This window comes from Pan paniscus, chromosome 2 (assembly GCF_029289425.2).
Source record: "Pan paniscus chromosome 2, NHGRI_mPanPan1-v2.0_pri, whole genome shotgun sequence".
NCBI lineage: Eukaryota > Metazoa > Chordata > Mammalia > Primates > Hominidae > Pan > Pan paniscus.
The window spans coordinates 111872618-111895325 of record NC_085926.1 but is presented as its reverse complement, the minus strand read 5'-3'; the positions used below and the strand labels follow the sequence as shown (position 1 = coordinate 111895325).

Below are 22708 nucleotides of genomic sequence, written 5' to 3'. Positions count from 1 at the left end.
AAAAAAAAAATGCAAAAATTAGCTGGGCGTGGTGGCACGCACCTGAAGTCTCAGCTACTTGGGAGGCTGAGGCAGAAGACTCGCTTGAACCCGGAGGCAGAGGTTGCAGTGAGCCAAGATCATGCCACTGCACTCCAGCCTGGTGACAGAGTGAGACTCCATCTCCAAAAAAAAAAAAGAAAGAAAAGAAAAAAAGAAAGCATTCAGGCCAGGTGCAGTGGCTGACACCTGTAATCCCAGCACTTTGGGAGGCCGAGGCAGGGTGGATCACTTAAGATCAGGAGTTCAAGACCAGCCTCATCAACATGGCAAAATCTCTACTGAAAATACAAAAAGTAGCCAGGCGTGGTGATGGGCACCGTAATCCCAGCTACTTGGGAGGCTGAGGCAGGAGAATCGCTTGAACCCAGGAGGCGGAGGTTGCAGTGAGCCAAGATCGCACCACTGTGCTCCAGCCTGGGTGACAGAGTGAAACTCAGTCTCAAAAAAAAAAAAAAAAAAAAAAGAAAGCATTCAATCGCCAGAAGAAAACAGCAGCTAGTCAAAAATATTCTTTCTTTCCTCGAAGACTAGAAACTTTTCAAGTTGGCAAGGACATTAAAGATAATCTAGTTCAGCTGCCTCATTTCTTAGACGAGCAAACTGAGAATCAAAAAAATGAAAAGATTTGCCTGAGGTTGCTCAGCTGTTTGGTGACCCTAACTAAGATCCAGATCCTGTTTACCATAATCCAAGGCTCTTTGCATTAGAGTAACTGCTTTTCTATCCAAATCCAGAGCCGGCAAGAGGCTACTAAACTTCTCAAGGAGAGCAATACAATGGAAATTTTTAACTTTACAGAAAGCTAATAAAATATACATGTGCAACCATGTAAAAAAGCCTATAAAATACTGATGCTAAGCTGAAAAGATATAAATTGGATCAGCATAAGTAGATTACCTAGATGAGTAAAATTTCTGCACATACTTTGAGACTTTCAAAATATTTCCATTTTAAGATTTGCTATAGAATTTCTAAATAACAGCTTTTAAGATATAATCCACACACCACAAAATTCACTTCATGTAAAGTGTACAATTCAGTGGGTTACAGAGTTGGGCAACCATCACCACTAACTAATTGTAGAACATTGTCATCACCCCAACAAAGAAATGCTGTCCCCACTTGCAGTCACTCCCCATTCTCCCTTCCCATCAGCTCCTGGCAACTACCATTTACTTTCTGTCTCTATAAACTTACCAGTTCTAGACTCCATTTCACATACATGGAATCATACAATATATGGCCTTTTGTGACTGGCTTTTTTCACTCAGCATAATGTTTGCTATAGAATTTTAATGTATTCTCCTTAATTGTTTTTATTGCTAACAGCCTCAATTTCCACTGGACATAATGCACTTTTACTTGTAGAGGTTAATAAAAATGTCCACTCTTCTAAATGAATCCTCATCAGTCAAGAATAGTCTCTCTGTACTCTTAATTTCTTTATCACATTATCTGTTACTCTGTTATGACTCTTACCATTATCGACCTTGTATTACAATTATTTGCATTCCACGGTAGGCTATATGCTCCTTCCATTAATGTATTCAATATTTATGGAGTGCCAACCACATGCTAAGCACTATGTTAGGGAATTCCTGAGGAAAAATCATATTATTGTATCCTTCAAAACACCTACCATATAATTTACTTTACTGTCATCTATAAACTCAGAGATTTCACTAGGTACTTCTCCAGATCCTTAATAAACAGGCTTACTAAAACCAGACTTTAAGTCTACCCTAAGTGACATAGCCAACATTTCCTTATATATCTCATATGTGCTTACCTATTTAGCAAACTATTCTCTGTCCCCACCTTTCACCCCATTCCACCACAGAGAACAAAGGGGCAAATGGCAGCCAAAGATAAATTACTAGAAATTCAGAATTAGTCGAATGTAAAATAATTCTGCTTTGATTAATAATTGATAAACTTTGACATTTCAAAACATTTTGCTGTACCTTGGCTGCACATCCTCAATCGACAGTGACAAGTTTTCCATCTCCTCAGCATTTAAACCTAGCTCAGTGCCATAGTTCTGCTGGAGCAGTTGCCAGAATTCCTGTCTAGTCAGGCTCTAAAATGACAGAAAAATTACACTGAGCATTGGAAAATATAAAATATAATATCACAGTGATTCAAAACATGAGTTTTGAAGTCAAAAATGACCTGTTGTGCAAAGACTAGATACGGGGCTTTGGTAGTTATTTGACCTTTCTGTACCTCCATTTTCCATATCTATAAAAATGGGTTAATAAAAGCTATCTGACAGAGTTCATAAAAGGAATAGATAAAATGATTTTAAAGTACATATTATAATAACTACTGTAAATGGGAGGTTAAAAATGTTTTAAATTTTCTTTCTGTAAAATAATTTGTTCAGGCCAGGCACGGTGGCTCACGCCTGTAATCCCAGCACTTTGGGAGGCTGAGGCAGGCAGATCACGAGGTCAAGAGATCGAGACCATCCTGGCCAACATGGTGAAACCTGGTCTCCACTAAAAAAAAAAAAAATACAAAAATTGGCTGGGCATGGTGGCACACACCTATAGTCCCAGCTATTCGGGAGGCTGAGGCAGGAGAATCGATTGAACCCAGGAGGCGGAGGTTGCAGTGAGCCAAGATTGCGCCACTGCACTCCAGCCTGGGTGACAGAGCGAGACTCCATCTCAAAATAATAATAATAATAATAATAATAATGATAATAATAATAATAATTTGTTCATACTTTCTGGTAATTACTGATCTGCAGTTTGTGTGCTTGTTTTTGAGATGGAGTCTCACTGTGCCACCCAGGCTGGAGTGCAGTGGTGCAATCTCAGCTCACTGCAACCTTCACCTTCCACGTTCAAGCGATTCTCCTACCTCAGCCTCCTGAGTGGCTGGGATTGCAGGTGTGCACCACCACACCCGGCTAATTTTTGTATTTTTAGTAGAGATGGGGTTTCACCATGTTGGCCAGGCTGGTCTGGAACTCCTGACCTCAAGTGATCCACCCTCCTCAGCCTCCCAAAATGCTGATATTATAGGCGTGAGACATGGTGCCTAGCCTCTGATCTTCAGTTTAGTTCTGCAATCTAACCAGTCTACCATGACCACTGAATCACCGTTCAGCCCTGTCAGCTTAGAACCTGTCCTCTTAATCCATAATGTATCTGAATATTTTAACCACTTTAAAAATCTTATATATCAATAAATTTTAAACTATATTTTCCTAATATATAAAATGCAAGAGTCTGCACTTTAGAATTTTTCCTTCAATTTATCTTTAATAAAGTCCAGCTTGTTCTTTGTAGGCAGAAATTATCAAATTTTGAAATCATCAAATACAACAAACTCACACATTACCTAGCAAAACAAAAACAGTATTATTATGATTTAGGATAATGGCCTCCAGTTGAAAAATAAAATTAAATAACAATATTATGATAGCCAATGGTCTGATGTCTAAAAACATTACAGATAGTTAATTACCTGCTTAAGCAAGGTGTAAGGAAGTAGCATAACACTTGAAGCAATTGTTAGTAAGATAATCTTTCTCATTCATTCAACAGATATTTATTTAGTACCTAACAAATGTGCGTTACTGCACTAGATGCTAAGGAGAATAAACATAAAAACATAATGTAGAAGTTAAGCTCCTGGCCCTCAAACAACTTTTAATATAGTTGTAGAGACATGGGATGTTCTTAAGTTATATGACAAGATATAATATGATCATGCACTAAAGTACTGGTAGAGTCAACATGATATGAAAGTCTAAAGGAAGGAAATAGGACTGTGGATTAGTGTGATCAGAAAAGCTTCACATTGAAGAAGTGTTTTCAGCTGAGATAAAGGAAGAATATGGGGAAATGGAGAAATGGGAAAAGTTGAAGAGACAGAAACCAACTAAAAATACAGAATAAATACATGAACATAAGTAACATTTGTTTTGAAGTCAGTAGTCTATCAGCCTAACTGAAATAAAAATTTTAAGCTGAGAAATAGTAGAGATAAATATAGACCTGATGGGGCCAAAACACAGATGCCTTGAATTCCTCCCCAGTGTTTCCTACAACAAATACCACTTCCTTTTTCTTCCTCCTTTTTTCTTCTCTGTCTAGTAACTATGGCATCTTTGTTTGTTATGTTATACTAGATGACCTTCATTACATTTCATGGACCTTCAAAGATATTAAGAACAAAATGTCTGCACTTTAGACCACTAGTTCCCAATCTGCTGTGCCCAGATTACCAGGATTCCACAAGAGCAGATGATGAAAATTCAGATATTATCATCAGATATTATCAGATAATATTTCAAAAAGTCAAAAATATCCAATTATCTAAAATAAAGCTATTCAAGTTAAGTGAAATGGCAAGCTTCTGTTTTGAGATGAACTATACTAACCTACAATGGATAACACAGGCTGATAAATTCTCACTGGAAATAATATACATGTAACAAGTAGTGATGTTTTAATATTTATTATTTAATGTATACCCCTTATTTGGTAGACAGAGTCTTTGGAAGCACAGTGTCCATAGAAAAAAACATAAAAAGGACCATTAATGGTAGAGAAAATTAAGAAACCACTGTCCTTGATATTAAAGGAACATACACATTTATTTTCTGACTTCCACTCCAAATGAGTCATTTGTTGTGAACTTTTTTTCACAATAATAACTCACACTACTAATTAACTCATTCTTCCAAAGAAATTATCTTTGAAATATTTTAGTGTCTTACTAGGATGGTTAACTTTATAATGAGAAGCAAGCAATATTTCAATATACTTGTGTAAGATTAATCTTTTATAAAAACTTTTCTTAAATAATAGATATCAAACGATTCCAAAGGCAGACTAAAGCAAAAAGATAAACCAATGATGAATACTCAGGCAGCTTCCTAACAGCAAAAGAAATGAAACTTATTAGTAAAATACTAACAACAAAAATGTAATTTTATTTGACTACATAAATGTTTTAAATATTGTATTAAATACTAGCAGGAAGTTAATAGCAGGGTAATCGCAATATACTTTTCAAGCTAGTAATTTAATATATATAACAGGTTAATGGAAAATAAAATATAACTCATGTAATTCACCATCTTGTAGATTTGCCAATTTGTTAAAAATGACGTTTTCTACAAAGTTGTCCAGTTTTCATAAAAATGTGGCTATTTACAGCCATGTTGAACATTCAAACATTCAAACATATGCCCAGCCTGATATTCATAATTCTTTCAATAATCAGCAGCAAAAACAATCTACCTTAGTAGTCTTCAAAACAACCTAAATTTTAAACACAAGCTGACCACCCACCTGCAAACCAAGGAGAGTCTCTCCCTTTCAGCCTACAGAGTAGTTTAACAAAATAAAGATGAACCAAGCAGTAATCAGATAAGGCTCAAAAGTCAGAAGATCAATTTCTGGCCCAGAAAGCTGTGTATTCTAAGTATGTTGCCGTCTCTATGCACAGCAGAGCTCCAAATATTTAATGACAACTATGTAAAAATAATCACTGCTTCAATCTCTCAATTTTGCTATGAGAAGCTTTTCTAATGTAGTTTAAAGCACATTATCTGTCACTTCCTGGTTGTAGTACCAGCACTCTTTCCAAGGTTGCAGGTCAGAATGCAGAATTGGAAGTTATACCTCACTCTACAGGTTCCTAAGCCACTCCTACAAGAAGAAGATAGGTAAACAGGTTTTATTAAAGGGACAGTTCCTAATTTTCTCTGTTCTACGCACAGATTAGAAAAAACAAAATGAAAGTAAAAATATCTTGCTTATGCTAAATTGATATAAAACAGCTACTGCAATATTATTTTAATCTCATCTTTAAAATTAACTATATTACAGGTTAATTTTTCTTCTCCATGCTAGTAATTTCTATGCAATTCTGGAAATGTCATGATTACTTCTTCATATACTACTTCTCCAGTACTGATGTAGTATTCCTATCAGCCTCTTGCATTAATCCTTTACAACAACCAAAGATTCTATCTCTGAGTGCTGTAAATGTAACGTAAGGAAATAGCAGGAAGAGCCAGATGTTCAGGTGGAACAATTCTACTAAGCACCCGGCACATCTCTCATCACTGAAAGGTTTAAGGCAACATTTTGATTACTCAATAATTCTTTTCTTTAAAAATATTTCTGACTTTGGTGTATTTAGAATAATTCCCTGGCAGTGATCTGGACTATAATAGACAGTACAGTTTCATCTATTAATTCCTATTTATTTCTCAGAAGAAAATTTTTCTTCTAAATAAAGAAGCAAAATTTGCCCTAATTTCTACCTAGTCATTCCATTTAATTTAGTGATGCGTGTAAACAGATCAAAGGCTACATGATGAACTCCATGGATCAACCTTTTGAGGGATGCTAAAATCTCATCATTTTATACAATGGCAGAATGAGATAGAGTAGAGTGATGCTGAAAATACTACTCATTCAAATGAAGAAAGTCCACTGTGGGGGCAGCTTCCGCTGTCTAAAAGGCAGTGCTTTTAGCATATTATGGTAGTTCTCATTGACTGAAATTGTAACTAAATATATTTACGATGGTGAACAAATAGCTATGAGAAAATATACATTAACTGTACCACAACTGATATTTATACACATTTTTGCTAAATATAAAAATCCTTATACCAAACCACTGCTATGTAGGGCAGAGCTAAATTTAGTAGGCTTCAGAGGGAAAAACAGAACCTAAAACTGAACCCCAAGAAAGCCCAACACACAAAGAGAAAATAGAGGAGTGGCCTGCAAAAAAAGATTCAGGGAAATACCAGAAAGGTAAGAGAAGATTCCAGAAAGAATGTCATGAAAGGCAAGGGAAGAAAGTATTTCAAAATAGAGGGAGTATACAGTGGTATCAAACGCTGCCGAAAGGTCAAGTAAGATGAGCACAGGATGAGCACATGTATGTCAAATGCAAGCATCCAGAGGAATGATGCAGCTTGCCAAACCAGTTCCCCATCATTTGAGCATGTGTGTATCATGAGAGTGAGGCAGCGAGAGGAGATACAGTGGAGAAGGAGGAAGCAGCCAGGTCATGAAGAGCCTTGTATGCCATGCCAAAGAATATGGACTTTACATTGTCGAAATATCAAAAGCCACCCAGTGGTTTCATATAGAAAAGTAACAAGTTCAGAATTATGATTTTAAAAGACATGATTTTAAAACACTACTATTTGACATCAACCTCAAAGACAGATCAGGTGTTAAAAAGAGATAAGAAGACATTGGTAATGGTTCAAGCTAGAAATGATGATGACCTTGGTGACCAACTAGACACGGCTGGCTGGCAAAGAGGCAAGAAAAAGGATACATCTAGGTTTCTGACTTGGGTGACTGGGTAGAAGGCGGTGCAGCGGCTCACTGACCAAGGGAAAATAGGTAGAGGAGTTCTGACAATCAAGAAGGTAAAAAAGAGGGAATTATGTAATACAAACACTTCTATACTGCCATGCTATTACATAGCAAACATGACAAATAGTTACCAATTTCATATTCATTTTTTTTCCAGGTAGGTCTGAATGTTGCATTTATTAGATTGATAGCACTACTGGAAAACTTTTGGAATTCCAGTAACTCCAAAATAAAAGAACAAGGGGATTTGATAATGTTGTGCAGGCTAAAGGAGAAAGCTGGATGACACTCCTCCAAAAGGTCTCAGTGGCTGACATGGGCTTTGTAAACTGACCACTATTTAGAGAAAAGCCTCAGAGCTGTCACTATCCTAGAGTTGGCTCAGGGAGGCCAACTTATATAAGCCACACTCACGAGCTGATACCAGCTCAGTTGGAAATACACTAATGCACGGTGGGGAAGATTCCTTTCTGGTGATCAGAAATCTTTTCTTCTATCGCCCAGAACACCTGAATACCTTGGAAGTCAGATTAGCAATCAGAAAGTGGCACAACAAGCATGGAATCAGAGCAAAAGTAGACAGCTTTAAGGGACAATTCACTGTGACCTTAGTGGGGCATGATGATTCATCTCTGTCCCATCTCCATATGGTTCTCTATTGATCAAAGTCGGCCTCTGCAACTCTACTTTTCTGTCCTAAGTCCTAAGTTCTTGGCCTACGTCTGACCAAGTCCTCTTCAGACTGATATATTCTTTCTTTTTATACACTAATACTTTCAATCAACTGTTTTAAACCCTTTTTCCCCAACACACCTGAGGAATAGGACACCCTTCTGTCAACCTTATACTTAGTGATTCCCAAAATAGAAGCTAGAGTAACATGTATCAGAATTTAGACAGCGTACATCTGTATACATTTAAAAAGCTCCCCTCATTACTTTACCCCTGAATCTAACATATGCTATCTTCTTCTGCCATTTGGGAATAAGATGAAAAGACATTCTGTCTCTTTAAGCCTTAAAATTCAAAATAAGTACAGATTTCTGCTCTATTAGACCCTGGATTGAAATATTCACTTTCAGAATATACTCTTAAATTTCCAAGGAGAGCTAGCTTCCCCATAGCCCCCATGTGCTGGCAAGAGAGACCACTATTACCTTGCTAAGATAAAAACAGTACAGGCCGGGCGTGGTGGCTCACGTCTGTAATCCCAGCACTTTGGGGGGCCAAGGCAGGCAGATCACCTGAGGTCAGGCATTCGAGACCAGCCTGGCCAACATGGTGAAACCCCACCTCTATGAAAAATACAAAAATTAGCCAGGTGTGGTGGCAAGCACCTGTAATCCCAGCTACTCAGGAGGCTGAGGCAGGAGAATCGTTTGAACCTAGGAGGTGGAGGTTGCAGTGAGTCGAGATCATGCCATTGCACTCCAGCCTGGGTAACAGAGCAAGACTCCATTTCAAAAAGAAAACAACAGTACAAAAGTAAATTTTCTGCATACATCCTGCCTATATTACTAATATCTGTAATCCTAAATGCAATAATACAAGAATATCAGTAGGAATATGAAATAATTGATTGAGCCTCAATTTTAAAAATCTTTTAAATTTTAACCCTTGTTACTACTGATAACCTTACATACGAACCCTATTTTCTTAGTAATTCAAGTATATAGAAAATAACATTTCTTTTGGCAACTGAGGATGCTTTAGTGTTTCAAGATAATCATTTGTTCTCACCGTACATATTGAAGGTTAAAGAAATTGAATTAAATATACATTGAACTTAGGGTGTGCCCTGAATGCTGTTTCTGAAATATTTCAGAAATGTCTGTGTTTTCCCCCATCCTTTGCCTTTTCCTTGAACTAAGAGAATTTATAATGTCTTGTTAACAGTAGTAATTATTTGGACTCCAAATCATTGAAGTTCTACTAAATTGAGTCATTCAAAAAGTATTTATTGAGCATCTGTTACACGTAATGTATAATTTATTGTCCAAACTGGCACACTTTTGAGAGTAAGGGAAGCGCAATATTTACTTTGACAAAGGCCTAAACCCAGACAGTTTCAGACCGTACTTGGTAAACCAAACTGTATACCAAACCAGCTATGTGGTAAAGACTGAACTTGTCAGTGGACATACAACAGTGAACAAGACAGACATGGTCCTTGTCTTCAAGGGATTTATAGTTAAGCAAGGAGAACAGAAATAGAACATAGAATTGTAACTGTAATGCATATTATAGAAATACAAAATGTTATAGAAAACTAAAAGAAAGAACCTGACTTCAGGTTTATTAATGGGAACCAAAGTGGGAATAAGAGGGTCACAACTTCCTGGCAGAAAGAATATTTGAAGACTTAATAAAAAAAAAAAAAGAACATTTAAGATGACAAGAATGAGAGGGTATATTAAGATGTGGGTAGAGAGGTGGGAAGGGTCTTGATTATGTGGTCCTTATAGAGACTTTTAGATTTTTATTCCAAGGGCAATGGGTATTAAGCAGGAAGCAAAAATAAGCAAGCATTTTTTTTAAAAAAAGATAACTTTGGCTGTAGTACTGTTCAGGGTTCGACAAACTGTTTCTCTAAAGGGCCATATAGTAAATATTTTAGGCTTTTTGGGCCATATGGTCTCTGTCACAACTACTCAACTCTGCTGTTGTAGTGTGAAAGGCAGCCATAGAAACACATAAACAAATGAGCATGGCTGTGTTCCAATAAAACTTTATTTATGGACACTGAAATTTGAATTTCATATAATTGCCACATGTCATGAAATATTATTCTTTTGATTTTTTTCAGCCATTTAAAAATGTAAAACTAGTCATTGTGTGCAGACCATACAAAAACAAAGCAGGACTGTGCTTGGCTCTGGTATAGAACACGGATGGGGGCTGGCACAAATGAAGAAAAAGAGCTGAGGAGTGGAGTGGGAAGGGCCTAAAACTTATCTTGAACTATGACTGCACAGTTCTTTACAAAGACCAAGAAAACATCAATTGTTTGTATTAAAGAATGGTGCTGCCATTCCCCTCTGGCCCCACAAATCCCAGATATTCAATGCTCTGTCTAGAGAATGGGAGCTAAACTCACAGACTGTGAACTAAGCTGAAGCGCAATAAATTATGTCACGAATGACTGTAGTGACAGAGTGACAGTTTAAACTCACGTCTAAACATGGATGACTTAAGTTTCGCCAGGTCAAATATTAGAAATAAACTCTCCTTTCTGGAGCAATGTACCAAAGTAGTTTTTTATTTTTATTTTGTTTTGTTTTGTTTTGTTTTGTTTTGAGATGGAGTCTCGCTCTGTCACCCAGGCTGCAGTGCAGTGGCACCATCTCAGCTCACTGCAACTTCCACCTCCCAGGTTCAAGCAATTCTCCTGCCTCAGCCTCCCGAATAGCTGGGACTACAAGTGCCTGTCACCACGCGCAGCTGATTTTTGTATTTTTAGTAGAGACAGGGTTTCAACATGTTGGCCAGGCTGGTCTCAAACTCCTAACCTCAGGTGGTCAGCCCACCTCAGACTCCCAAAGGGCTAGGATTACAGGCGTGAGCACTGCACCTGGCCCAAAGCAGTCTTATGAAGAGAAAAAGATGATTCTTTTAAAAACATTCTTTTTCAAAGGCAACATATTTGGCTCCAAGTCTTTCAGTCTTGTGGATTTATTTTACTGGAAAAATAAATAAAACAAATGCACACAAACATAATTTTACTATCATTTTATAGTACTTTAATGAAAAATCTACTTTCTAGATTAATTTGCTTTTTTAAAGGCCTTCTCATGCAAGAAGCAAGCAGAAGTAATACATACTTAGATTCCATAATTACATGCAACACAAATATAATATTCTGAACTTAATTTTTTTTTTTTGAGACAGTGTCTCACTCTATCAACCAGGCTGGAGTGCAGTGGCATGGTCACAGCTCACTGCAGCCTCAACCTCCTGGGCTCAAGTGATCCTCCTACCTCAGCCTTCTGTGTAGCTAGGACTATAGGCATGCACCACCACACCTAGCTAATTTTTTTTAACTTTTTTTTTTTTAGAAATGGGGTCTCTCTATGTTGCCCAGGCTGGTCTTGAACTGGTCTCAAGCAATCCTCCCACCTCAGCCTCCCAAAGTGCTGGGATTACAAGCATGAGTCACCATGCTTGGCCAAAAATATTTTTAATATATATCAAATGTATTATTCAAATTACTTATAAAGTTGTTTTAATAGAATTTTATAGTTACACTGTATATTTTATGAGGGTTTTTAATCTTTTTTTAAGAGTATTACACAAGATCAAGAAATTTAACCAATGTGGCTTTATGACTTTAAAAAACTAAAAGGGAACTGAGGCTTACAAAATTATAGATAATACCAAGACTATACCAAGCACCTAGCACTGTGCCTGGCACCTAATACTTCATAAATGGGAGTTGCTATCATTGTTATTATTGATATTTATATGTTAAAAATTGTTCTGGTTGAATTCTACAGTGCTTAAAATTCCATTTAGTATAGTTTTGAAACTGAGATCTCATCTTCAACTTTAAGTTCTGTATAGTAGTTTACACATAATATATGCTTAAACATTTTTGTCTTCTTGTGGAGCAGAAACAGAAACCATTCTGTTTATTAAAATGAGAATATAGTGTCCACTTGAAATAGAGTTGCATATTCAACATTAAAGATAACCAAATGATCCAAAGATGTAAAAGGTATAACTACTGTGAAAATGGTGATCCCTCCGTGTGTATACATCAGAAACATAGATAATATCAGGATCTTTTCAAAGAAGGGTAAATTTTACTTCCAGCCAGTAAATGCAGTGTTTCTTGGCTATGGTGGGTGGCCTCCAGTATTCTGGAATTCCCTTTCTTCTTCTCACTTCAGAGAGTTTTCTTCTTCATTAAAGTGAAGAACTCAGTTTCTCCCTTGGCTCATCTGTAAACCTGAACTTTATCACTTCCTGGAGATATTTGTTTTTATAAGGACATATCCCAACTTACATGTGTGTGATAAGCACAAATGTGATTTTGGAAGAACATTCAATACAGTATATAACCAAGCATAGTCTGCGATGTCGCTGGTGCCTTGCTAGAATGAGAGAATGCACCTCATGGATTCTGAGCACTCAACAAGTTAGTATTTGGGGTGGGGTAGCCAGGTCCCTATGGCAACACTGGAGTTTTCAGCCAGTGCTAGAATAGAGCACCCCACGGTAATGACAATGAATCTGAAAGTGACCAGCCTGCAGTGGGTGAAGGAGGCTTCCTTGCCAAAGTGCAACCTAGAAGGGCAGCGTAGAGCTGAATTGAGAGCAGCACACAGCTATGCATTGCTCCACGCCCTTGTAGTAGACACCGTGCACTGCAGGACCTGCTGCCCATGGACCTGCCCTGTGAGCATCACCCAGGCCAGGAGCAAGGGCATGTGGCTCTGGTGAAGCAGGGCATCCAAACACCCACAGACACTCAGCAGGGGCTTGGACTTGGGGCTTCCAAGCTAGTCACTTCTATTCCCTTACCATGGGTCAGAGAGACTGGGCTTGGCAAGCCCCCTCACCCACACCGGCTTTTCTCCTCTGTCCCTTCCCCATCTCAGACTTGTAGGCTACTTCTCCAAGGGTCCCCACTCCAGCAAAGTGAAAGCATTTGAGTTGGGCACTGCTTAGGAGAGCCTGTCCTCAGCTGTTCAGTTCAAAAGGCCATTCAACATAAAGAGCTCTTGAGGCCAAAATGTGTCTGTCCACTTCAGAAAGGTGCTTAGCTGGGGAGTAGGGAGGAGAGGAGGCTAAGTTCCCACCTACCAGCTTCAAAGAAAGAAACTTTCTTGTCTGGGTGGAGGCTCACACCAGTAATCCCAGTAATTTGGGAGGCCGAGGCGGGCAGATCACCTGAGGTCGGGAGTTCGAGACCAGCCTGACCAACATGGAGAAACCCTGTCTCTACTAAAAATACAAAATTAGCCAGGCTCAGTGGCGCATGCCTGTAATCCCAGCTACTCGGGAGGCTGAGGCAGGAGAATCACTTGAACCTAGGAGACAGAGGTTGCAGTGAGCCGAGATCGCCATTGCACTCTAGCCTGGGCAACAAGAGCAAAACTCCATCTCGAAAAAAAAAAAAAGAGGCTTTCTTATCTGCAGGAAATCTCTACTGTTCCCCTTAAACCATTTCTTTTAACAGCAGCTTTACTGTGCTATAATTCACATACCAGAAAATTCATCCCTCTAAGTGTACAATTCAGGCGGTTTTCACACATCCAAAGTTAAACAACCATCACCGCTAATTTCAGGACATGTTGTCAATCCAGAAAGATAACTGACTCCATCAGCTGTCACTTCTCATTACTCCCTCCTCCAGGCAATAACTTTACTATTTCTGTTTCTATGAACTTGCCTATTCTAAACATTTCATAAGAACAGAATCCTACAGTATGTGTTCTTTTGTGACTGGCGTCTTTCACTTAGCATTATGTTTTCAAGGCTCATCCATGTTGTAGCATGTATCACTACTTCACTACATTTTATTACTGAATGATATTCCACTGTGTGGATATACGTTTTTTTTTTAGAAGGAGTTTTGCTCTTACTGCCCAGGCTGGAGTGCAATAGCGCGATTTTGGCTCACTGCAACCTCTGCCTACCAGGTTCAAGTGATTCTCCTGCTTCAGCCTCCTGAGTAGCTGGGATTACAGGCATGTGCCACCGCGCCCGGCTAATTTGTATTTTTAGTATAGATGGGGTTTCTTCCATATTGGTCAGGCTGGTCTCGAACTCCCGACCTCAGGTGACCTGTCCGCCTCAGCCTCCCAAAGTCTGGGATTACAGGCATGAGCCACCACACCAGGTCATACATTTTATTTATACATTAATCACTTGATGGACATTTGGATTGTTTCCACTTTTTGGCTATTATGAATAATAAATGCTGCTATGAACGTTGGGGTACAAGTTTTTGCAAGAACAGATCTATGGTAAACATTTTGAGGAGCTGCCAAACTGTTTTTCAAAGTGGCTGCATCATTTTACAATCTTTCCAACAATGTACTTGAGGGATCCACTTTCTCCACATCCTCAACAGCATTTGTATTTAAAAAAAAATTTTTTCAGCTTTACTGAAGTATAATTAACCAATAGGAATGGTACATATTTAAGGTATACAACTTGATGTTTTGATATGCATATACATTGTGGTCGCCACAATCAGGTTAATTAACATATCCATTACCTCATGTAGTTATCATTTGCTTGCTTGCCTTCTTTCTTTTTTTGTACTGGTGAAAAAACTTAAGATCTACTCTATTAGCAAATTTCAAGTATACAACACAGTATTGTTAACTGTAGTCAGCATGGTGCACATTTGATCTCCAGTACTCATTCAACTTGCATAAATGAAACTTTGTATCCTTTAACCAACATCTCCCCATTTCTTCCTACCCCTGGCAACTACCACTTTACTCTCTGCTTTGAGTTCAACTTGTATAAATTCTACTTGATAATAGTATATAACCTTTTCATAGGTTGCTGGATTTGATTTGCTAATATTTTGTTGAGGATTTTTGTGTCATTGTTCATAAGGGATACTGGTCCAGAGTTTTCTTGTGGTGATGTCTGGTTTTGGTATCAAGGTAATACTGTACTCATAGATCAAGTTGTGAAGTGTTCCCTCTATTTTTAGAATACTGGGTGAAGGATTGGTGTTAATTCTACTGTAAACAGTTGGTTCACCAATGAAGCCACCTGGGCCTGGGCTTTTCTTTGCGGTAGGTTCTTTATCATTAATTCAATCTCTTTTCTTGTTATAGGTCTATTCAAATTCTCTATTTCTACTTGAGTCAGTTTTTGTAGTTTGTGACTTTCTAAGTACTTATCCATTTCATTTAGGGTAAATAATTTGTTGGCATACAATTATTCATAATATTTCCTTATAATTTTCTTATTTTTATAAGGTTAAGTAGTATTGTCACCACTTTCAGTCCTAAATTTTACAATTTTAGTCTTCTTTTTTTCTTGGTTGATCTAGCTAAAGGTTTGTCAATTTTCCATTTTTTTTTTTTTTTTTGGAGACAGAGTCTCGCACTTTCACCCAGGCTGGAGTGCAGTGGAGCGATCTCGGCTCACTGCAAGCTCCGCCTCACGGGTTCACGCCATTCTCCTGCCTCAGCCTCCTGAGTAGCTGGGACTACAGGTGCCCTGCCACCACGCCCGGCTAATTTTTTGTATTTTTAGTAGAGACGGGGTTTCACCATGTTAGCCAGGATGGTCTCGATCTCCTGACCTCGTGACCCACCCACCTCGGCCTCCCAAAGTGCTAGGATTACAGGCGTAAGCCATGGTGCCCGGCCTCATTTTTTATAAAGAAGCAACTTTTGGGCTGGGTGCGGTGGCTCACACCTGTAATCACAGCACTTTGGGAGGCCAAGGTGGGTGAAACACCAGAGGTCAGAAGTTAGAGGCCAGCCTGACCAATATGGTGAAACCCCACCTCTACTAAAAATACCAAAAATTAGCTGGGTGTGGTGGCAGGCGCCTGTAGTCCCAGCTACTTGGGAGGGTGAGGCAGGAGAATCGCTTGCACCTGTGAGACGGAGGTTGTCGTGAGCTGAGATTGCGCCACCACTGCACTCCAGCCTGGGCCACAGAGTGAGACTCCATCTCAAAAAAAAAAAAAAAAAAAAAAAAAAGGCCAGGCGCAGTGGCTCATGCCTGTAATCCCAGCACTTTGGGAGGCCAAGGCAGGCGGATCACGAGATCAGGAGATTGAGACCATCCTGGCCAACATGGTGAAACCCCATCTCTACTAAAAATACAAAAATTAGCTGGGCGTGGTGGCGCATGCCTATAATCCCAGCTACTCAGGAGGCTGAGGCAGGAGAATCCCTTGAACCAGGGAGTTGGAGGTTGCAGTGAGCCGAGATCAGGCCACAGCACTCTAGTCTGGTGACAGAGCAAGACTCCGTCTCAAAAAAAAAACAAAAACAAAAACAAACAAACAAAAAAACAACTTTTGGTTCTGAATTGTCTATTTTTCTATTCTTTACTTCATTCATTTCTGTTATAATCTTTATTATTTCCTTGCTTCTTCTTGCTTTGCATTTAGTTTGCTGTCCTTTTTCTAATTTTTTTTTTCAAAGTTATAATGTGTGGTTTAAAAGAGAGGAAAGGAAAAAAGACACAAAGCTGGTTACAGGTCTGAGGGAGTCTAAGGAGAGAAAAATAGAAGGAGAGTAAAGAGGGGAAAAATTTAGGGAAAATCCAGTGGCCCAAAATCCCAGTATCCCACCCACAGCCCAGCCCTTGGAGCAGGAGTGAAGAATTAGATCAGTTTTGTACAAGAGTTTTAAAAAACAATCGAATCACAACAAAGCTGACTTGGCTTCTCTTTGAGCCTCCTGGATCACCGTACGTCTGTCACTCTGGCCAGTCCTGCCTCTTCACAAACACTGATTCGGCTCCCCTGGGCTTCCACCTGTGTCCCAGTCTGGGGTTTCCATGGAATGTGAACATGAAGTTAAGAGTGAGGCTGCTTCAGAGCCCCCAGCCCATGTGTCCATCCAGACTCCAAGTGGAGTGTAGGGTTCCCAGGGCAGAGAGGGGTGGGAGGGGCAGACCCTGCCCAGGCAGTCCTCACATTGGACAGGGCATCAGATGGCATCCCAAGGGCTCGCCATCCCTTTCCCCCCCGCCCCCCCCACCCCAACCCAAGTGGAGGGGGAGTAGCTGTCACCAGAGCCGATGTTGGTGAAGGCTTCGGCTCAGCACGGAACGAACGTCAGCGGTGAACCTGAGGGCATCCAGCATCGGGAGCAGGTTGAGAAGGGCTGTGTCGCTGGGGTCACTGAACCAGGATTTGATGGGGATGGCATTGTCTGGATGGCTCCTGTAAGCCCCTGGGGAGTTATCCAGGATCACAATGCTGGAGAGGTCACTGTGGACCACAGAGAGGTCCTTGATGTAGCTGCTCAACTCCAAAGTGCAGTGCTGTCTGTAATATCTCCTCTTAAGGATGCTTCTGCTATTGTCCAGTTTACCTGCCACAGCAGAGCCATAGATCTCCATGCTTTCTGTAAACACCACCAGCTCGTACCACTGGCTCACCACTTCCAGGAAGAAATCCACATGGGGCCTCTTACGTACAAAAAACCGGACAGGATGTTTGTCTATTACCACCTTGAGGATGAAGTCAGGAGGCGTACCAGGCCGGACTGCGGCCTCAGGACCCCATCATGGTGGGAGTGAATAAGTGTCTCATCCAGATCCAGCACCAGGATCTTCCTCTTCACCTGGGCTAGCCGATTCCGGGACACAGGAGATAAGGGGAGGATATCATATCGAACAGTTTGGTACTGAATTACCGTGTGGATCTGCCCCCGCAAAAGGTAAATGAAGAAGCTCCAGAGCTTGGCAGCGAAGGCCACGAACGTGCGCAGCCCCAGCAGACACTGCGTCCGCACCATCCGGATGACCCCGGCACCGCCGGCCCCGGAGGCCCCCACGGCCCAGCTCCGCCAGCCCCCCGGGGGCAACCCCCGCCGTAGGGCGGGGGAACGGGGGCCCCAAGTGGCAGGAGAGAATGCAAAGAGGGGCACGGAGCGAGCGGCTCAGAAAGCCACCCCTGGCGAGGGGAAAGCCCAGCGGAATGGGGAGCTGGGGGACAGGCGTGGGCAGCCCGCGGGGGCCCACATGGACTGGGAGTGGCACCGACGCCTTCGGGGAAGTTGCGGGCCGAGACAGGTCAGGCTAGGATGGGGTCCTCCGAGACCAGGAGGGAAGGGGAAGGATAATTGGGGGAGGGGGCAGCGGGGGAGGGGGCTAGGGAAAAGGGAGGAAGGGAAAAGGGAGGGGGAGGGGAAGGGGGGGAAGCGGAGAGTGGTCCGCTGCGCCTCTCTTTTTTTTTTTTTTTTTTCTTTTTTTTGAGACAGAGTCTCACTGTCGCCCAGGCTGGAGTGCAGTGGCGTGATCTCAGCTCGCTGCAAGCTCCGCCTCCCGGGTTCACGCCATTCTCCTGCCTCAGCCTCCCGAGTAGCTGGGACTACAGGTGCCCGCCACCACGCCCATCTAATTTTTTGTATTTTTAGTAGAGACGGGGTTTCACCATAACACATGTTAGCCAGGATGGTCTCGATCTCCTGACCTCGTGATCCGCCCGCCTGCGCCTCCCAAAGTGCTGGGATTACATGTGTGAGCCACCGCGCCCGGCCTCTAATTTCTTAAGGCAGAAATATAGGTTATTGATTCACTATCATTCTTTTTTAATATAGATGTTTACAGTTATAAATGTCATTCTAAATACTGCTTTAGCTGCATCCCATAGGTTTTGGTATGTTTTGTTGTTGTTTTCATCTAACCCAAAGTATTTGCTAATTTCCCTCATGATTTCTTCTTTCACCCATTGGTTATTTACAAGTATTCTGTTTAATTTCCACTTTTTGTGAATTTTCCAAATGTCCTTCTGTTATTTATTTCTAATTTCATGCCATTGTGCTCAGAGAACGTATTTAGTATTATTTTAGTACTGTTAAATTTACTGACATCTGTTTTTTGACCTAGCATATCGTCTATTCTGGAGAATGTTTCATGTGTACTTGAAAAGGATATATATATATTCTGCTACTGTTTGGTGGAGTGCATCATAGATGTCTTTTAGTTAGTCTATAGTGGTGTTCAAGTCTTATATTTCCTTGTTGGTCTTCTGTCTAGTTGTTCTATCTCTCATTGAAAGTTGGGTATTGAATTTTCCAACATTTTTTGCTAATTATATATTAAATAAATAGAGATGGGGTTTCGCCATGTTTCCCAGGCTGGCCCTGAACTCCTGGACTCAAGCTATCCGCCTGCCTCAAGTCTCCCAAAGTGCTGGGATTACAGGCATGAGCCACCACACGCAGCCCCAAGTTTTACTGTTGAATTGTCAGTTTCCCTTCAATTCTGCCAACTTTTGCTTGTATATTTTGGGCCTCTGTACGAGGTCTATATATGTTTATGATTGTTATGAATTCCAGATGAATTAAGCCTTTATTCTTCCTTGTCTCTAATAATTTTTGTCTTAAAGTCTATTTTGTCTGATATTACTACATTCATTTCTGTTCTGTTTTGGTTACTGTTTGCATGGTGTATCATATTTCTTCCTTTTACTTTCAATCTATTTGTGCCTTTGAATCTAATTTGTCTCTTATATACAGCATATAAGATGGATAGATGGATCATGGTTTTTTGTTTTTGTTTTTTTTTTTTGAAACGGGATCTCACTCTGTCACCCAGGCTGGAGTGCTGTGGCACGATAATGGCTCACCGCAGCCTCGACATCCTGGGCTCAGGTGATCCTCCCACCTCAGCCTCCCAAGTAGCTGGGACTACAGGTAAGCATCACCACACCCAGCTAATTTTTGTATTTTTTGTAGAGACAGGGTTTTGCTGTGTTACCCAGGGTGGTCTCAAACTCTTGGGCTCAAGCAATCCACTCACCTCAGACTCCCAAAGTGCTAAGATTACAGGTATGAGCCACTGTGCCTGGCTTGGTTCATGTATTTTTTCATTCTGCCTATCTCTGCCTTTTGGTTGCAGTGTTTAATCCACTTATGTTTAATGGCTATTTTGCTGTTTGTTTTCTATATGTCCTGTGTCATCTTTGTCCCTGTGTGCCACCATTACTGCCTTCCTATATGTTAAAAACATATTTTCTAGTGTATCATTTTAATTCCTTTGCTGCTTATTTTTTATTTTTATTTATTTTCTTGGTGATTATCCTGGAGATTATAATTAACATCTTAACTTGTAACTATAGATCTTGCTTTGATTGAAGTTTCTACTTAGAATTTCAATTATCTAGTCAAATTTAGTTAAGAAAAATAAGAAGGAGCTCTTCAATTCACAAATACGCTAGGAGGTTCTTATAATAAGCAACTGCCTCTGGTATGAACACTTACCTTATCTAATAATACATTCTGCCACAACCTAAAGATACTGAGGTAACTTCTATCCCTGGCACCAAAAGATGTGAAGAAAAACTGCAAAGAAAAATAACAGGAGATTTTTAGTGTCATGGAAAATAAAAGCAGATTATCTGTCATGAAGGTCTATGCGGACTTGCTTATGGTTAAAACAAACTAGTAGGTCAACACTGCCTACTTTGTATACTATTTTTATTTAACTTTTTGTTATAATAGAAGAAACACAGGTAGTTGCTATATGAACAAGGTGTCTTTACAAATTTTATCTTCCAATAAACACAATTTTGTCAGTATTTACTAGCAATGGGGACTTGAAATAGGTAGCTATTTATGTTTATCAGTTTAATTGTGGAAATCAATCTAAATAAAATTATGAAAAAATGAAACTTTATTTTATTCTGAACTTTGCGAAGAGATATGAATTGGCTGCCACTTGAGCCAAGTATACACAAAGGAATAAGAAAAAAATACATGTGGATTTCAGAGATAGATTTAAGGATCTTAATTTTTAATTATATCAGTTTTCATGGTCTTCTAAAAACTCCAGAAATACCTCTCTCTGCTAAAGTACCCATGCTAACACTGCACTTTCCTTTGAATGCTATAAGAGAAAAGTAGTATGTTTCAATCTATAATTCTACATTTTTATTTAATTGATTTTTGCAAAGTCATATTTTAAAATAGGCTTTTATAAGAAAATGCAACAAGACAGCACTAAATACAGTCTTCTCAGTGTTTTATCTCTTCCAGTTCCCTAGTTAATGACCTTTCATGGCTCAGCAGTTATCCTTAGGAAGGAGAAAGCTCAGTTCTATGCTGGATTAAGTTATTTTATTAAGTAAAATATCAAACAAATAATATTTTGGATGCTAATGATTTTCATAGAAAGACTTTAGAGTGCTATTTTCTAATTCATTAAACTGAAACTTTGCTATACATTATTCATAAAGCAAAACTTTTTACAAAGAAGATATATGCAGGATCTCTTCCAAATAGAATTATATATATAATATGTGATCTAACAATCAATACATGCTGTTCCCTATTCCCTTTTCTTAGGCCAAATTGTTTTGCCTAATCATAATAACCTTACAAACTTGTGTTCAGATATATAGATTTTAAAAATCTCCTAGTCTATCTCATTTTCACCACTGTGTTATGCTTGCTGATTCCCACTTCTTGTACTATATAGCTTAGTATTAACTTTATCCACTCTCACGCACAACCACCACATTCCCAACTCCTTAAAACGCCCAGCTTTCTGGATAATCTACATAAATTACTACCTTTCTTTTATTCCTTGCTAGATATCCAACTTCAAAAACATATTAATAAATCTTGATTTGGCTGGGCATGGTGGCTCATGCCTGTAATCCCAGCATTTCGGGAGGCCGAGGTGGGTGGATCACCTGAGGTCAGGAGCTCAAAGCCAGCCTGGCCAACATGGTGAAACCCGATCTCTACTAAAAATACAAAAATTAGCCTGGCATGGTGGTGGCATATGCCTGTAGTCCCAGCTTCTCGGGAGGCTGAGGCTGGAGAATCGCTTGAACCCGGGAGGCAGAGGTTGCAGCGAGCTAGGATCGCGCCACTGCATTCCAGCCTGGGCGACAGAGTGAGACTCCATCTCAGACAAAAATAATAAATAAATAAATTAAATTAAATACATCTTGATTCAATAATAGCCTTCTGATGAGTTTGGGAGGAGTTCTGGATAATGATACCTCTACGTCGCTGGGGCATAGAACATATTCTAGAACCCAAAACAACTAAAATTGCTATGATTAGCCTTCCTTTAGTCACAGAGTACATAAAAGGGGTGAATATTTAGTAGTACAGAATTTTTTACCATGATGATGAAAAAATGAAATCATTGAGTTAACATAGTGAGGAAGCTAAGACCAGGGTCTCTGCCATTAAATGAACTGGGTTCACATTCTTGTTCTATCACCTATTGTTAGTACTGTGAATTGGCTCACTTTTCTTTTCTTTAGTTTTCTCATCTGCAAAATGAGAATAATTATCATAGTGGATCTTTATAAGAATTACATATGAAAATATATGTAAAGAGCTTAAAGCAGTGTCTAGATAACAGTAAGTGTTCAGTAAATGCTGACTTACTGTCATTATTAAAATTTAAATGCTTGATCCTGAAATTCCAATACATATGTGAGAAACAGTCACACATGAGCATAAGAGGGCATGGTCAGGCTGTTCACTGCAGCACTGTTTGTAATAATAAAATATTAGAAAGAAACTAATTATAAAGGAAATCACGGTATATCCATTCTATGAAATACCATACAGCATTTTTTAAAAAAGAGGTGGGTCTATCTACACGTGCAGACC

The 22708-nt window shown here is 39.7% G+C and overlaps 1 protein-coding gene and 1 pseudogene across 2 annotated transcripts in view; both read right to left on the bottom strand.

Moving 5' to 3' along the window:
• Nucleotides 1-22708, bottom strand: part of GRAMD1C (GRAM domain containing 1C) — a 108170-nt gene that overhangs the window by 44064 nt on the left and 41398 nt on the right. Inside the window, exons 6-7 of one of the 2 annotated variants that reach the window (XM_003825114.5) lie at nucleotides 20336-20416; nucleotides 2007-2122 (exon numbers count right to left, since the gene is read on the bottom strand). In XM_003825114.5, the coding sequence (XP_003825162.2) occupies nucleotides 2007-2122; nucleotides 20336-20416 (197 nt within the window). The remainder of the gene's footprint in view (nucleotides 1-2006; nucleotides 2123-20335; nucleotides 20417-22708) is intronic. The other variant, XM_034957113.3, reaches the window with a different exon arrangement.
• LOC100983247 (CTD nuclear envelope phosphatase 1-like) lies at nucleotides 14277-18743 on the bottom strand (annotated as a pseudogene).